At 35.3% G+C, this 17,996-nt stretch overlaps 1 protein-coding gene across 2 annotated transcripts in view; it reads right to left on the bottom strand.

The window, feature by feature from the left end:
• Window positions 1–17,996, bottom strand: part of Ankrd17 (ankyrin repeat domain 17) — a 129,211-nt gene that overhangs the window by 70,590 nt on the left and 40,625 nt on the right. For both annotated transcript variants that reach the window (XM_090343445.1, XM_090343446.1), the window contains exons 2-3: window positions 6,411–6,564; window positions 908–1,064 (exon numbers count right to left, since the gene is read on the bottom strand). In XM_090343445.1, the coding sequence (XP_090199571.1) occupies window positions 908–1,064; window positions 6,411–6,564 (311 nt within the window). The remainder of the gene's footprint in view (window positions 1–907; window positions 1,065–6,410; window positions 6,565–17,996) is intronic.

Raw genomic sequence — 17,996 nt, 5'->3', positions numbered from 1 at the left:
TGGGAACTAAACCCAAGGGGCCTTATGATTACAAAATGGATGCTTTGTCATTGCTGCAGCTATAAATAAATTAAGGCCAGGAGCCTGTGACTTATGCCCATAACCCTAACTACTCTGGAGTCTAAGATCTTAGGATCATGGTTTAAAACCAGGATAGGCAAGAAAGTCTTTAAAACTCATCTCCAATTAACTACAAAACTACAAAAAGCCAGAAGTACAGCTATGGCTAAAATGATGGAGCACAAGGCCTTGTGTAAGCAATCTTGGGGGCAGTGCTCAGGCCCCGAGTTCAAGAGCCAGGAGTGGCCCAAAAATCAAACAATAACACAGTATCTTTCCCTTTAAAATGGACAGAACTACACATTAGAACATGTTTCAACTGGAAAATGGTAAAAGTAATTGGAGAGTATTTATTTCTTTGTCACCAGTGTATACATAAAAATAATAAAATTTAAGTAAACTTGGGCCAGGAGTTTGGTTTAGCATGCACAAAGACTTGGGTTCAATCCCTCAGTCCCACATACACAGGAGAAAAAAAGAAAAGCTAGAAGTCATGCTGTGACTCTCAAGTGGCAGACAATTAGTCTTGAGTAAAAAGCCCAAGTGCTCAGGCCCTGAGTTCAAGCCCCAGGCCTGGCCAAAAAAAAAAGAAAGTAAGCTAACGGTATTATCAAAATGGTAAGAAGTTAGCCTTGTTGTCAGACAATGGTGCTTAATTCCTTGTCACTTATTTGACTGTGATAAAATTATCTCTCAAATTCTCATATATAAAATGGAAAGAAATTAAAACTCAATCGAACATTACATTTTAAGATGTTAGCAGTGTGAAACATAAAATACATGTTGGATATTAACTATTTTTATTGAAACAACTGTTTCATACTAACCATAGCAAATGAGTACTTACTTGTCCGACTGCCCTGCATTTGCTGTGCTTTCAGCTCTCATACGGGTAAGTGCAGCAGCAGCTTCATCCAACGCACAACTGACAGATGATGTTAACCTCCGGAGTACTTCAGGGTCTGCAAAGGCCTTACCATCCGCCGTGGACAATTTGCCAATTCCTATATTAGTTTCACACCAATATGTACATACCCAAAAGGGAAAATAAAGAAAATTCACATTACTTAAATCTATATATCTTATCTAACTTCCAAATAGAACAATGGACATATATGTTATCTGTCTAGAATCTTTTGTGAAATACCTCTTCCATCTAATTTTAAAAAAAAAAATCATATGTTTTCCATGATCTTGTCACTCTTTGGTACCAGATAAGGGTCTTTAGCCTACATTGGGACTATTAGGAGACTTCATTTAGGCATCTGTCATGTCTTTGGAAGAAGAACCTATGTTCAAAGGTTGTTAAACTGGAAAGATATGACCCATGAGCTGTCTAATTACTTTTGTCACCACATACAGAATAATACTGCCTAAAACAAGTCTATACAAAAACCAGAGAAATAGAAAGGAGAAAGAGACATGAAGAAAGTCTTTTTTGACTTTTTGACATCATACTATAACAGTACATCATTGTACTTTTCATAAGTGACCAATGTTGCTTAAGAATATTTACTTGGGGCCTGGAGCATAGCGTGGTGGTAGAGTGCTCGCCTAGCATGCACAAAGCCCTGAGTTCAATTCCTCTATATAACATGCACAGAAAAAGCCAGAAGTGGCTCTGTGGCTCAAGTGGCAGAGTGCTAGCCATGAGCAAAAAGTATCCAAGGACAGTACCCAGGCCCCTGAGTTCAAGCCCCAGGATGGAGTGGGGGTGGGGGTGGGGATGAAATAGAATATTTACTTGGGCTACCAATTGCAAATGTGTGTGAAGTGTGTGTATGTTAACCTATATATGAGTCTAATTTCTGATCACATCTACCACTTACTATATACTCATAATAGGAATAATATGATAAAGAATAACTTGTTACTCTTCTCATATATCCCTGCAACTTCCTTCACTATTCTAAATTGATGCTTATTACAGGTTGCCCAGTTACATCAGCAATACTGCTTTCAAAAATACAGTTGCTAAAGCTATCTTTATGTGCAGATACAATGTAGTAAATGTCAAGTACAGTCTAGGCAGATATAGAATTAAAAAGCGATCCTAATATGCTGTAGAAACCCAATGTTCAGTGCGTGGTCGACTACACAGAAGTACTATTATTACTTGGGGCCTATCAAAAAATAAAAAATCTCAGGTTCTGTGATGTTCTGATCCAAAATTTACATTTCTGAAAAGAATACTAAGTGATTCGAAAGCACATTCAAGTTTAAGAAACATTACTAAAGGCTTAAAAATAAATTATTTAAATCAAAATGACTTAAATGTTTGGTAATCATTAGTATATCCAAACAAATGTGTAACAGCGAAGGGGGTACAATGTATTATGTAACAAAAGCAGTTTAAACCTGGTTGCTCTCTTTCTTTAAAAAAAAAATCTATGATGGCAAATATTATCTTACAAAACCAAAGCAATTCCACAAGAAGCAGCTATGGTTTTTACTTATAACAAAATGTTCACTGTTATTTAAAGTTTTCTCTCTGCTGATCAAGATGCACAAAAGATATGTCTTGGTATAGTGAGACTGGCAATGACTGTACTGTTTGTGTCACATATGAAAAGCTGTACTACATTCTAAAATAGTAATATTTATTTAAATAGATTGTCTTTATTAAAGTATATTGTTGTAATACTAATATCAAGGTCATGGATTTCAAAGAATCTCCAATTTTTCAGCTTACCTAGATCAACGACATCCAAGATATTTGTCAATCATAGCAAAATGGAAATATGCAAGATGATAAATGAAAACACTGCTTTAAAGAGATCAAAATTCTTTATCCTTTATAAAATTTCATATATCCAAAGATCATTTTAGTAAAGATAAGCACAGTAAGTAAATATATAGATGTAATCTTATAAACTTAGCAGAAACTCAAGATAGAAAGTACATCTAAAATTATAATTTTAACAGATTAAATGATTTTCTTTTTATGCTACATAAAAGAAAATCAACACAACATGTACCAGTTGATATACTTTCCAAACTTTTTATACTATGCTACAAGCATAAATCTTAGGTATCATCTGACACATGAAACAAACTTTAAGGTACTCACAATGAAACAAAAAATTATGTCTATAGTATGTAATCTCCAGTGCATAGGTATTATTATTATGTATACTTTTTTCCTTCTTTTTTAAAATTTATATTATTTTTATGAATTCAAATCTGACTTTAGTATGTTACTATGTTATTTTTCCTGTTTAAACTTTTCTTTAAAGTTACTTTCCTTTATTTATTTACTTATTTTTTGTGGGACATAGGGCTTGAACTCAGCCTGGGCTGTCCCTGAGCTCTTCAGCTCAAGGCTACCACTCTACCCTTGAACCAAGCTCCACTTCCCATTTTCTAGAGGTTAATTGAAGATAAGAGTCTCAGGTCCTTTTGTGCCTGGGCTGGTTTTGAACCTTGATCCTCAGATCTCAGGCTCCTAAATAGCTAGAAGGCTTCTTTATATTTTTGGAATTTAATTTCTTTTCCTAATTTGAGTCTGATCTTCAAATGATTTATTTTTACTGTACAGTATTTTAATAAATTATCCTGTGCTAAGTATTTTCTTTTAGGTTCATTATTATCTATATATCACTGCTTTTAAATTACCATGTAGTAACTTCATTGTTTTGAAATTCTGTAACTGGTTTTTATTTATTCTTGACATAAAAAATGTGTAAAAGAAAGCTTTGTTGCTCTTTTGTTTTTTGCTTTCTAATTTTTCAATAATTTTGTATTATTACATTTTATAAACATTGAGGTTTATACTTCTTTTATCTATTAAAATATAAAGGATTTATAAAAAATTATAAATGCAATAAATGTTAAGAGATGTTAGGAAGAAGGAATAGTGAAAAGTAGCAAAGGTTTAAAAAAACAAATCCAGCTGGGCACAGTGGCTCATACCTATAATCCTAGCTATTCAGGAGGCTGAAATCTGAGTGAGGACCGAGGTTCAAAGCCAGCTCGAGCACTAAAGACCTTGAGACTCTTATTTCCAATTAACCAGAAAACCAGAAGTGGCATTGAGGCTCAAGGAAGAGGGTGGTAGTCCTTGAGCTGAAGAGCTCAGGGACAGTGCCCAGGCCTAGAGTTCAAGCCCCACTACCAAAGGAAAAAAAGAAAAAAAAAATCCTGAATACAGCACACTTTTTTTACTGAAACATCAAAAACCAGGTAACAATGAGGAAGTTTCCAAACCTAAAGGAAAATGATGTTAATGGAATCTATAAATGATCTAACTATCAACCATGAAGATAGATGACATTTCCAGATGTCTCAAAATACTTGCCTCCCATGTATCCTTTCTCAAGAAAGAAATTACATAGCTAAAACACTGCTCAAACTCTTCACAAAAAAATAAACAAGGAAACAGTACCTAAATGATATAAAAGAAAATTCACAGTACAAGTAGGACAAACGAGTGCTTCCTCAACAAAAAACAAAACAAAAAAAACAGCAGAGAGGAGCAACTACTGGGATTAAAATATGCAAAGAAAAGTACCATTTTAAAGTATGTGAACCTTGTCTGGATCCCGATTCAAAGAAGTCACTTGTAAAATCAAAGCAAAACAAAACAAAAATCAGTACGAAGCTAAGTCTGGTGGTACAAGCAATCTATAATCCTAGCTATAATCCCCACAGTTAAAGAGACAGAGACAGAATTTTTAGTTCCAGGCCAGACAGGGATACATGGGAAGAAACTGTCTTAAAAAATTAAAAATAAATAAAATTAAAACAAAATACAAAATTAAAATATCTATTGGATGTGGACAATGAACATATAGTTTTGGTCATACCATTCTAAATACTTGTGTAAAATTTTCCATTACAAAAATAAAGAAAACAAAGCTGTATACCAGTTGCTCATGCCTATGCAATCCTAGCTATTCAGGAAGATGAGATCTGAGGATCACAGTTCAAAGCCAGATGAGGCAGGAAGATCTGAGATTCTTATCTCTAATAAACTACTTAAGACAGATGGTACGCTATGTCTCAAAGGGTAGAGCACTAGTCTTGGGCACAGAGGGGTTCAGGGACAGAATTTGGGCCCTGAGTTCAAACCCCAGGATAGGCAAAAAAAAAAAAAAAAGGAGGAGAAGGAGGAGGAGGAGGAGGAGGAGGAGGAGGAGGAGGAGGAGGAGGAGGAGGAAAGAAAAAAGAAGTGAAAAAGGGAGAGAGGAGAGGACAGATATAGTGAGGTAGGGAGAAGTGATTATGTATTTTATCAATAGGTAAAAACACAATTCCTATAGGGATCCACTCCAAAAACATTTTAATGAGTCACTTTGCAATTTTTCAAAAGGGAGCCTAGAAGTAGCACTGTAGCTCAAAGTAGTAGAGTGCAAGCCTTGAGCTGAAGATCTCAGGGACATAAGAGAGGATAGTATACAATTACTGATGGCAGTTATACTCTATAAAATTGAGTAATTACTGAATAATAAGCCACCATTACCTTACACTACTGAAAGTCTCTGGTGCCATTTCATTAGTAAATAACTTTGTTTCATGGGTGTTTAATTAGATACAGATAAGCACTCTTACTACTAAACTCTTTGGAGTTACAAACATTGAAATCACTTGCAAAAAGCATGAAATCGTGAAAAACGTGGCACTGAATTGAAACAAGAAAGCAGAGAGAGTATCACTTTACTAGAGAAAAATAGGATGACTAAAATTTTTTAGTCCTTGCCTCAACATGAAAACTATGAGAACTCATTTTAAGGTTGATAACTACGGGCAAACAAGTATACAAATTCACAAATATGGAATTGAAAAGTAAGGAAAGCCAACTGTTTAAGAAATCTTTTTGTTGGGGGATAAGGGTTTCTGGGGTTTGAACTCAGGGCCCTGGGCTTACCAGGCAATCAAGTAGAGAGACATGTCTTTGTACTGAGCATTTTTTTGAGATAGGGATTTTGCTTTTGCCCAGGCAGGTACCTGAACCATGACCTGCCTATTTTCGGCTTTCCACCCTGGGATAATAGGTATGAGTCATCATGCCATTGGTTAAGAAGGGGCATTACAAACATGTGACCAGGCCTGCCTGGAGCTGTTACTTGGCCTAATCTCAACTTTCCAATTAGCTAGTATTAAAGGCATGAGCTACGAACACCCAGCTAAGCAATCCTTTTCTTAAAGATATACCTACACTATAGAATGTGGCTTTGACTCTGGTAATAAAAAATAAAATATGTTTTAAGAAAATGTTATATGGAATTCCACAGAGTAAGAACTGATTAGTCCTTTGGATCATTATCACATCAGACATAAAAGATCACACATGTTGAATAACAAGGGGCTTTATCGAGGGGCTTTACTAACTTAAGAATTCTCAGACATACCTGCAGCTTCAAGTAAAGCTTCTAGTCTAGCTTGTGTTTCTGGATCTACTGTCCTGAGGTCTGCACCATCAGCAGTACCAGACAAGAGCAACTTGGAAGCTGTTTCCAGCATTGGATTTTCCAAATCATCCTGATCCAAAATGAAAGACTCCACCTAAAACACAAATTAAAAAAAAAAAAAAAAAAAAAGGAAAGGAAGGAATGACAGGGAAAATTGAAAAGAGGAAAAAAAAGGAGAAAGAAAAAAATAATTGAACATGATTATTATCAATGATAAATACAATGGCAATCCTAAATAAATTCAAAGAATCTATGCCCATAAATTAACTAATGAAAAAAATTAAATTTGTGCAAGAATTTAAGAACTCATTCAGCTGCAGCTTCATTTTTTAAAATAAGACCTTATATATTCTAATGTGGCTATGAAAGTTACAAATGAGGTTATAAGCTGGTAAGTTATGACATTAATTATTTTAATAAACAATTTGTATTGGCAGCCTTCCTTCTTCTAGTATTTAGTGAGTAGTTTTAAACATTTTAAAATGTGTATGTATGTGTTTGTGCTAGTCCTAGGATTTGAACTTAGGGCCTGAGTGCTCTCCCTAAGCTACCACTCGATTGCTTCAAACACATCTCCACTTCTAGTTCACTGGCAGTTTAATTGGACAGAAAAATCCCACAGACTTTCCTGCTCCTCAGATCTCAAATTCTGGAATAGCTAGGATTACAGGTATGAGACACTGGCACTTGGCTTCATAACCTTATACATTCTTATAGTACTGTTTTTTCAAAGACATCATGTGAGAACTTTAGAAACTAAATTATAATTGCCAATAAACCTACAATCAGTAGTATTGTCATTGCTTTCGGAAGTACTAGAAGATGTTAGTTCCCAACAAATACAAATTATAAAATTCTTGGAAGCTTAATTTTACCACTGCAACACATAGTCTATTAAGTGACTGAAATCACCATGTGTTACCTTTAAAAGCATTTATACAATTACAGAATTTTATTTCATTAAGGATATTCTTAAAAGTAAACTAGTTTTTTCCTTGCCTGTTTCTTTAAATATAACTGCCTGGCAAATGAGGAGCACAATGATACTAGTATATCATATTTTGGCGCCAAATTCCAAAGAGACCAAAAATGTTTACTTATAACTGCAAGTGTCAACATAGTAAAACTAGCTAATAAACTCTTAGTGTAATGATGGAACACACACATACACACACACATACCCTAAAATGTTATCTGAGACCTTGAGGGACCTGTAGAGTATTTGATCATATATAAACAAACTCACTAAAAGGAGTTTGCAGAATTAGAAAACAACATCTAAGATAATAGGGAAAATTTTCGTCTTGCCATTCCTTGTCACAATGATACTGCCAAAGAGATACTAAAATGTATCTTTTTGCTGATATACCATTGATAGTATATAAATTACTAACTGATCTAAAGAAATTTACTTCCCAAATATAATGTACTTGGCTGCTTTTGAAACTGAGTTTTGCTATGTTGCCAAGCCTATCAAAATCTTGGGCTCAAGTAAACATCTTTGTTGGCATAATCAATAAATTTACAACATTAAAGGTATATTACTGCTGGGCATAGTGGCTCACACCTATAATCCTAGCTACTCAGGAGGATGAGATCTGAGGACTGAAGTTCAAAGCCAGCCCTGGCACTAAAATCTGTGAGACTCATCTCCAATTAACTTCTAAAAAACTAGAAGTGGTGCTGTGGCTCAAGGGGGAGGGAGGTAGCCTTGAGTGAAAAGCTCAAGGACAATGCCCAAGTTCAAGACTCAAGACCGACCCCCCCCCCAAACAACAACAACCATCACCACCACCACCACCACCACCACCACCACCAAGTATATTATTTCTGTCATCCCTGTGGCTCACTCCTGCATCCCTGCTACTCAGAAAACTACAATCTGTGCATCATAGGTCAAAGCCAGCCTGAGCAGGAAAGTTCGTGAGGCTCATAACACCATCTCAAATTAATCACCAAAAAGCTGAAGTTCAAGTACCAGAATTGCTAGCCTTGATCAAAAAAGCTGAGGGATAGGGTCCAGACTTCCAGTTAAAGCCCAAGACTGGTAAAAAACAACAACAAAAAAAAAAAACAAAAAAAAACAAAGAGATAATTGTTTTATCTTTAAAGTAAGCTATCTAGTATATGAGTTTTCAAATAGACAACACCAAAAATGGTATCTGTAAATATCTACAAGTTTTCATGAAACAGAATCTACAATGACTTTGTAAATTTAAAAACATAAAAACATGAACACAGAAAAAAATTAACAGGTGAAAGAAAAGTAAATATTAATCAAAGGCTGAAACCAAAGTTATAGGCTTAAGTACAGCTCAAGTAATACAGTGGTTGCATTCTATCCCTAGTATCACTCCTCCTCAACAAACACAAGGGGAAAAAAAACCCAAAATACATATAAAACAAAACAAAAATACCAAAAAGAAATGAAGGGTGTTCAATGTGTTTGAATAAGCACATAAAATGATACAAAAGGGTTTTGCTCAATACAGGAAGAAGGAACATAGCACTGGAAGAGAATTTTAACTTTCTGTGACAGAAAAGAATCATGAAAAGTCAGGTGAGCCAGGAGCGGTGGCTCACACCTGTAAGCCTAGCTACTCAGGAGGCTGAGATCCGAGGATCAAGGTTCAAATCCAGCCTGGGCACAAAAGGACCTGAGACTTATATCTCCAATTAACCTCTAGAAAACAGGAAATGGGGCTTTGGCTCAAAGGACAGGCGGTAGCCTTGAGGTCAAGAGGTCAAGGACAGAGTCCAAGCAGAGTTGAAGCTCTATGAGATGCACGTGCGCGCGCGCACACACACACAAAGGATCACAGAAAAATTTTACAAATTATTTTCTGACACTAAATTTTCTATGCTGCACTGCATCATCACTAAGCCTGAAGACTTACTAAGAAAGTTATATTTTAATTCCCTAAAAGGATTTATTTTTTTCTTTTTAATTGGTACATATTGTACTGAGTTGTTTAGTTATATTTCCATATATGCACATATGGATCAAATTCATTGATCAAATTCATCTCCTACTATTTTCGTGCTTTCCTTCCAGGTCAATATTACTTTTTAACTAAGTTTCCCCACAGAAAAGATAGAAACAATTACAGAAATAAGGAAGGTTTAATGTTCTACACTGCATAATAGGATAACTACAGCTGAAGATAAGCACTATATTTCAAAATACCAGAGGAAGAGTATTTCAAACACAAGGAAATAAATGTTTGAGGCAACTGGCTTAAGTTATCCTGATCTGATCATATTACATATACTTACTGAATTGTCATACTGTACTTTGTAAATATGCCAAATAAAAATGTTCCTTTTTTCAGCAGCACAACAAAATAAAACTTAATGAAGGTTTCTACAAAGCTGGCAAATTCATTTTAACAATAATCTTAAAATATACAATATGTACAACTTGATAGCTAACAAAAGTATAGTATATGAAAATGATTGACATCCTGTAAAGGGAACTTCCAAAAAAGGTGAGGGATTAATGGGACAGAAGAATACAAAGTGGTATTATTCCTTCCTTCCTTATACTCAGTTGGAGATTAATGAAGGAGGGAATTTCAAACTCACTGTTAGGATCTGAAGTTACTGGTATGAATACTACTTTTATTGCTTAGAGTGTAAACTAATCATGTATCTTTAGACCTTCCTTCATGCATTTTTCATATGTTTTCAATACTCCAAGAAAACAAGGACTTAGAACTGCTGATATATATCCAGCAACATACTGTCGAGTACCTTTAAAGAAGTTAAAATTTACTATAAATTTATGACATTCTGCTCTTTCAAATTCTTACGCCTTAATGCATCAAGAAGAAAGATTAACCATAACTATTTTTTTTCTTTTTGGGGGGGCTTAAAAATCTATGCCTAGGCACTGTCCCTAAACCCTTCAGTTCAAGACTCTACCACTCTGAGCCACATCAACACTACCAGTTTTCTGGTAGCTAATTGCAGGTAAGAGTCTTACGGACATTCGTGCCAGGTTGCCTTTGAACTGCAATCCTCAGATCTCAGCCTACTGAATGAATAGCTAGGAAAATAAGTGATCCCCCAGAGCCAGGCCAACAAATAGTCTTTAAAGATGTATTTTAATGGGCCAGGAGTGTGGCCTAGTGCTTGCCTAGCATGCACAAAGCCCTGGGGTAGATTCTTCTGAACCAGACACAGAAAAAGTTGGAAGTAGTGCTGTTGCTCAAATGGTTGAATGATAGCCTTGAGAAAGCCCAAGGACAGTGCCCAGGCACTTAGCACAATCTCAAAGACTGGAAAAAAAAAAAAGAGAGAGATGTATTTCAATGTTGTAATGGAGGACATTGAAAAATTTTACATTAGGTAGCTCAGGGGGAAAAGCCTATCTTCACTGATATTTTGAAACACAATAAAGTTCTGGAGGTAAACATTCTAAATTTCTAAACAAGAAATTTAATTTTTTTCTTTATGGTTATGGGGCTGGAACCCAGGGCTTTGGAATATGTTTGGCAAGCAGTGTCACTTAGCTACATATCCAGCCCTTTAAAACCTTTTTGTAACTTACATGAATAAATGACTTTCATAAAGATTGAGTTTATATTCTAAGAGAAAAATAAATCATAGATTAAATTGACTGTACAGATGAGAAAATGTGACAACTTCTAAATATTCAGCATAAACAAAATTTAATGTTAAAATACTAAAAAAAATTCAATGCTGGGGCCGGGAGTGTAGCCTAGTGGTAGACTGCTTGCTTAGCATGCACGAAGCCCTAGGTTCGATTCCTTGGTACCACATACACAGAAAAAGCTGGAAGGGGCACTATGGCTCAGGTAGCAGAGTGGGGACTTGAGGACAGTGCCCAGGATCTGAATTCAAGCACCAGGAGTAGAAAGAAAAAAAAAAAAAAGTCAATGATAAAGTAGTAAGAGGCTAAATTTTCACAGTACCTTAGTATAACTAACTAAACACACTGTTCAATGATTCAAAGTACAACAATCACATGCTTTATTTATGCAACATAATATAGAGCACCTCTTATGAAGGACTCCTGCTTCTACCTTTATAAGCAACAATACTCCTTAAGAAATTATTTTTTTTTTGCAGAAGGAAAAAGAATAAGGCATTCAAAAACAACAAACAAGCCCTACTGACATTTTGGGGGAAACTCTTTGTTGTCAAGGATTAGATGCCAGTAGCAATCCTACTTAACTTATGCTATGACAACCAGAAATATCCCTAGACATTCACAAATGTCCCCTTGGGAGAGAAGGAAAAAAATACTTCACCAAACAAGAAAACCAAATGCTGGAGGAATAAGAAGGCTAATAACCACAGACTTAAAAAAAAAGGGCAGACAGATAAAATGTGGAAACATATCACAGTATAAAGAACAGTAGTTAACTGACTAGTAAATCTGAAGTAAAAACTAAAAGAACTTAAACTCTAGGGACTGGGAATGTGGCTTAGTGATCGAATGCTTGCTCATCTCGGTGGCCCAAGGTTCCATTCAGTACCACATAAACAGAAAAGACTAGAAGTGGTGCTGTGGCCCAGGTGGTAGAGTGCTAGCCTTGAGCAAGAGAAGCTCAGGGGCAGTCCCAGGTCCAGCAAAAAAGAAGGAAGGAAGCAAGGAAGGAAGGAAGGGAGGGAGGGAGGGAGGGAGGGAGGGAGGGAGGGAGGAGGGAGGGAGGGAGGGAGGGAGACCAAGGAAAGAAGAGGGAAGGAAATGAGCAAATAAATATAATGCTATTTACACTCTGCTTCAAATAACCCAACTGTAAAAACATGGCATCTTTTAGAAAAGTGAAGGAATCAATGCTATTGTTAGACAATATAAAGAGCTACTCTGGCTATGTAAGAAAATGTTCCTATATGATATACATAGAAAAATATGTAGGAATGCTGTAACCCCCCCCCCCAAAAAAAAAACAGTTAAAACAAAGGCTATTTGGGATTTTTTTTTTCCCCTGTGTTGATTCTGGGTCTTGCATTCAGGAACTAGGTGCTCAAGGCTACCTGAGCCACAGTTCCACTTCCAGCTTCATGGTCCTTAATTGATGATGAGTCTCACAAATTTTCCTGCAAGAAATACTCAGATCTCAGCCTCCTGAGTATTTAAGATTAAAAGTCATCAAAGCCTGCCTATTTGGGAAATTCCTAATGATGAATTTGATTTTGAAATATATTTGCACCAACCCATTTATATAGGCTTAAATTGTTTTAGCTTATTTTACTGATTTCGCTATTTCAGTTTAAAGGTGTTATTTGGTAATATTTGCATTCTAAAGTAATTTTATTTTGCTTTTTCTTCAAAGTAAACAACACAATAAAAATACTTAATAATTAAAACCGAGGCCTTTGATTAATGGTCAGAACTAGAGACTTGTTTATACCATTTCCAAATACTTCTATACTAAAAAGAAAAAGCTGATAAAAATTTTGGAGGTAAAAAACCATTGGGGCCAACTATGATCATATTTCAAATTATTGCTCAAGAAAGGTAAGACGGTCACTGACACATTAGTCTTACTTTGGAGATTTATTAAAAAGGTTGAGAAAGTAGTATGTCTTGATTAACAGGATATACAAGTACATAATAGAGGACAACTTTATGGACAAATAACTATAAGTATGAAAAGTCATAAGTATATACCAAGACAATGATTGTAAAAGAGTAAAAAGGAATTCTGAATGAACAGGCTTAGAATGGAACACAATGGAAAGGACTGATGTTTAAAGAATATAGGGTCTTGGCCGGGAGTTTGGCTTAGTGGTAGAGTGCTTGCCTAGCATGCACTTTAAGACCTGGGTTTGATTCCTCCGTATCACATACACAGAAAGCCGTAAGTGGTCCTGTGGCTCAAGTGTTAGAGCACTAGCCTTGAGGAAAAAGCACAAGGACAGTGCTCAGGCCCTGATTTCAAGCCCCAGGACTAGCACCAAAAAAAAAAAAAAGAATATAGGGTCTTTTGATATGGGCTGACTTACAAGTGAATGGTTAAATAATACATCCTTAATACAATGCTCAATGCCTTAATCATCAATGCTTCATATGTCTATCATTTAAAAAAGACAAAATCCAAGTGGGGAGCGTGGCTGAGTGCTTGCCTTCCATGCACAAAGACCCGGATTTGATTCCTTGGTACCACATACATAGAAAAGCCTGAAGTGGAGCTGTGACTCCAGCAAAAAGTGTCCAAGGACAGTGCTCTGACTCTGAGTTCAAGCTCTAGGACTGGCAAAAAAAAAAAAAAAAAAAAATCAGAATGCTGGTAACTCAAATAATTATACTTTCTTACATGTAGTATTCTTCAATCCTTTTCAGGGAAAAACATATTCACTAATTCATTATGATTTTTGTTATTCTGGAATTGTCCTGTCCACTTGTCACTGAATTTCAAAATAGTATTCTGAATTTTAAAGTGATAATATATATTTTTTGAATGTTAATCTAAAGCTTAACAATATATAATTCTCCACACTTGCTCTAGAAAAAGAAGCTCTCTGACAACCTGTGGTTGTCATTCTTAATTAAAAATAAAATTGTGTGGGCCAGAGGTTTGGCCTAGTGGTAAAGTGCTTGACTAACATGCATAAAGACTGGGGTTCAATTTCTCAGTACCACATACATAGACAATGCTGGAACCGGTGGTAGAGTTCTAGCCTCGAGAAAGCCCAAGAACAGTGTTCACACCCTGAGATTAAGCCCCAGGACTGGAAAAAAAAATTGTGTGCAGAACTGGAAATGTGGCTAAGTGGTGGAATGCTTGTTGTCTAGTATGCATGAAGCCCTGGGTTCAATTTCCCAGTATCATATACACAGAAAAAGCTGGAAGTGGTGCAGTGACTCAAGTAGTAGAGTTCTAGCCTTGAGAAAGCCCAAAGACAGTGTTCAGACCCTGAGTTCAAGCCACAGGACTGGTTAAAAAAAAGAAAAAATTGTGTGTGTAGATAGATGTGTACATGCATTCCAGCCCTGGACACTGTGCTTGAGCTTTTTCATGTAACGCTAGTGCTCCACAACTCAAGCCACATCTCCACCTCTGGCTTTGGGGTGGTTAATTGGAGGTAGAAGTCTACAAACTTTCCAGCCTAAACTAACTTTGAATCCTGACTCTCAGATGTCAGAATCCTAAGCAGCTGGGATTACAGGTTTGAGCTACAGGTGCCTACAAATTTTTTAAAACCTGTTAACAAAACCACTCAATATAAAAAATACCTTTAAAAGACTGCTTGTGATTAAGTTTTATTATTTTTCAGTTTTATTTTTATTTTTTTCCCTTTGGGCCAGTCCTGGGCTTGAGCTCAGGGCCTGAGCACTGTCCTTGGACTTTCTCAAGGCTAGAGCTCTACCACTTGAACCTCAGAACTACTTCTGGCTCTTTTTCTATGTATGTGGTACCAAGGAATCGAACCTGGGTCTTCGTGCATGCTAGGCAAGCACTCTACCACTAGGCCAAACTCCTGGCCCCACATGTATTTTTTAAATAGGAGAAAGCCCAGAAAATGATCACTTGCTTTCCTCAAGACAGAAAAATAAATTTGTTGTACATAAAAAAGAATTTGAAATTCTAATCATAATTTGTTTTTTTACACATAAAGCTCTGAACCCTAATAAAAATTCCACTGGCTTATTATTTTTTTGTAGCTTTAAGAATAAAATTTCAATTAAACACTAACAATTAATGAAGAGTAGATATTCCAAAATTAATAAATGGAATAGTTTCTATTCTAAAAACATAATATTCAGTTAAGTCAATTAATACTTTCTTATTCTATAAAGACAAAATCTTCTATCAAGCTAATGACTAATTTTGCATTGAGATTTAAGTAAATAAAACTAAACAGAACTTGGCTAAAGATATTTCAGTTTTCAAAAGCAAATTTTAAAACACTAGTCTATCCCTACTGAAAATATTCCTTTAAAAATTGAAATGAATATAAGAAAAGAATATTTTTCCAATAACAACACTAAGCTGTAAGTACAGAAACCGGAAAAGTAAAATGTGGCCTTTAACATTACAATTATTTAACAATCCCTTAATACAGACAATATTTTTTACAACACTGTTGAAATAATACCAAAGCTGATGTTCTGTGGGAAAAACGTACTTAAGTTACAAAGGTTGTTTAACTAATTCAGTGATAAAAGAAAAAAAACAGATAAAAGACAACTGGGAGTGAAAATACACATAGGCCAGAACCACAGTAAAATATACCTGTTTCACAAGAAAGGGAAGTAGGAGTAGAAGTCATTAATACAATATGTTTAGTTAAAAATTTTTTAAAGCCTAAGTGATAAAAGTGTATAACATTTTTTATTTTAAAAAATGATATAATTGGGGTTGAAAGTTTGGCCTAGTGGTAGAGTGCTTGCCTAACATGCATGAAGACCTGGGTTCGATTTCTCAGTATCACATACATAGAAAAGGCTGAAAGTGGTACTGTGGTTCAAGTGGTAGAGCTCTAGCCTTGAGAAAACCCAGGCCCTGAGTTTACTCTCCATGACTGACAAAAAAAAAAGTATACTTTTTTTCTAAAGAAGGAAAAAAAAATCAAGCATATGCTATTATAAGAAAGATGCCTAAACACTGTTTTAAAGATTAAAAATAGAGACAAGAAAGGGGTGACACTGACCAAGATGCACAGTATACACAAGCTATTTTACTGAATGACGACTCTTTTGTACAAATAAGGTTACATTAATAAAAAAATTTCAGCGATGTGTTTGTTATTTTATCAGTTGAGAAAGAATTTAAGTAAAAAATGACATTTTGATAATAAAAAGCACATAAAATTTCTAATAGCCTAAAATTTATGCACCTAATGTGATAAACATATGAACTACAAATAAGCAAATTATATATGCACAAATAATGAGAATCTTTCCCAAGATACAGCTTAGAAAATGAAGAAAAATCATTCTGCAAAGATACAGATAGTTCAGAAACAAAACTGTAATATTTACACTAAAATCAAACTTCAAAGAAATATAGTTTTAAATTTTGTTTCAAAAAAACCTAGCAGAGTGCCAGTGGCTCACACCTTTAATTCTTTTCAGAAAGCTAAGATTTGAAGATCATAGTTTGAAGCCAGCCTGAGCAAGAAAGTCCATGAGGCTCTTTCCTCCACAAACCCACCTAAAAAACTAGAAGTAGAGCTGAGGCTCAAGTAGTGAAGAACTAGCCTTGAGCAAAAGCTCAGGAACAGAGCCCAGGCACTAAGTTCAAGATCTAAGACTGGTGTACACATACATATAGTACTCACACACACTTTAAACAAAAAACAAAATCTCAAATTATAGTAAATTTATGAACAAGGCTAGGATCGTGGTCCATGAAGCTAAAATAAACTAAATTTTAATAATCAAAGAATGATAGTCCAAAAGCAAATAAATGTTTGAATTATGAGCACAGTACTTTCTACATATTTGTCAGAACCAAAGGACTTAAATCCAAACCCCAATACCTCAATGGAAATAATGAGAAAAATTGAAAAGAAGAAAGTGAGACAAGGAGATTATAATTTGGGGGACAAATGTAGCAAAATGACATGCCTTTGAAAAGTATTATGAAAGATTAGAGATAAATGGTTATTAAATAAACCTAAAAGAAAAAAAATCACAAAAAGCTACAGCAAATATGTACACTGAAACAAGAGCCATATAATGTGTGATTGTTGTTCTTAATGCATTATGTTATTTTTCATCTCTTTTGTTGTCCCTTGGTTATTCTCATACCATTAATAGTATCTTACCTTGTTATCTGGTATACTGTATACATGATTATTTGTTTATTTGAAATAAGATAGGGAAGGGGGAAAGCAAGATAAGAAGGGGGGCAAAAATGGGGACAAAAACATGCATGAGAAGGGGTATCAACATGTGTCAAGTAATATACCTTCTATCTGGCGAATATAACTATAACCCTTCTATTAATTACAATAAAAAATAGTAAAGAAAAAGAAAAGAAATATACACTGAAAAAATACTGTAAGGATTCAAGACATTTCCAAAGGTCCTGAAAAGAGAGTGCCCTCCAATTTAAGAAGTATTATTAAAAGAAACAGTATTTTTTAAAATTTACAATGAAAATAGATGGGTGGAGGAACCTCTCTCTGGTTCATCATAAGTAACCCTTTTAACAGACCTGAGCCAGAAATAGTGAACCCCACCTGCCTCCTCCCACCCCCCGCACAAATCCAAATAAAACATATTAAATTCAGTAGTACAAAAAAAATCTCTAAGTAGATGAACGGGGCGAGGGGCCAAACTAAATACAAGTCCTGATTCAAAGACTATGACCACAAAAAGTAAAAGCAATGATATCACATGTTCTCCCCCCGAACCCCAGACAGGCAGGAATTCTTTCTACTACAAATATATTCTTCAGGTTCTGAGCTTATAATGTAACCTCTCAAATGATACCACAAAAAGGAGGTTCCCTTCTCTACCACCCTCTCTCTCTACTCTAACATACTTCTCATTCTCTTTATTTTTTCCTTAATACTATCATAAGCTGAATTTGCCTCAGTCTG

Source organism: Megascapheus bottae, chromosome 13, assembly GCF_031878675.1.
Source record: "Megascapheus bottae isolate mThoBot1 chromosome 13, mThoBot2.hap1, whole genome shotgun sequence".
Classification (NCBI taxonomy): Eukaryota; Metazoa; Chordata; class Mammalia; order Rodentia; family Geomyidae; genus Megascapheus; species Megascapheus bottae.
This window is presented reverse-complemented; position numbering and strand designations above follow the sequence as displayed.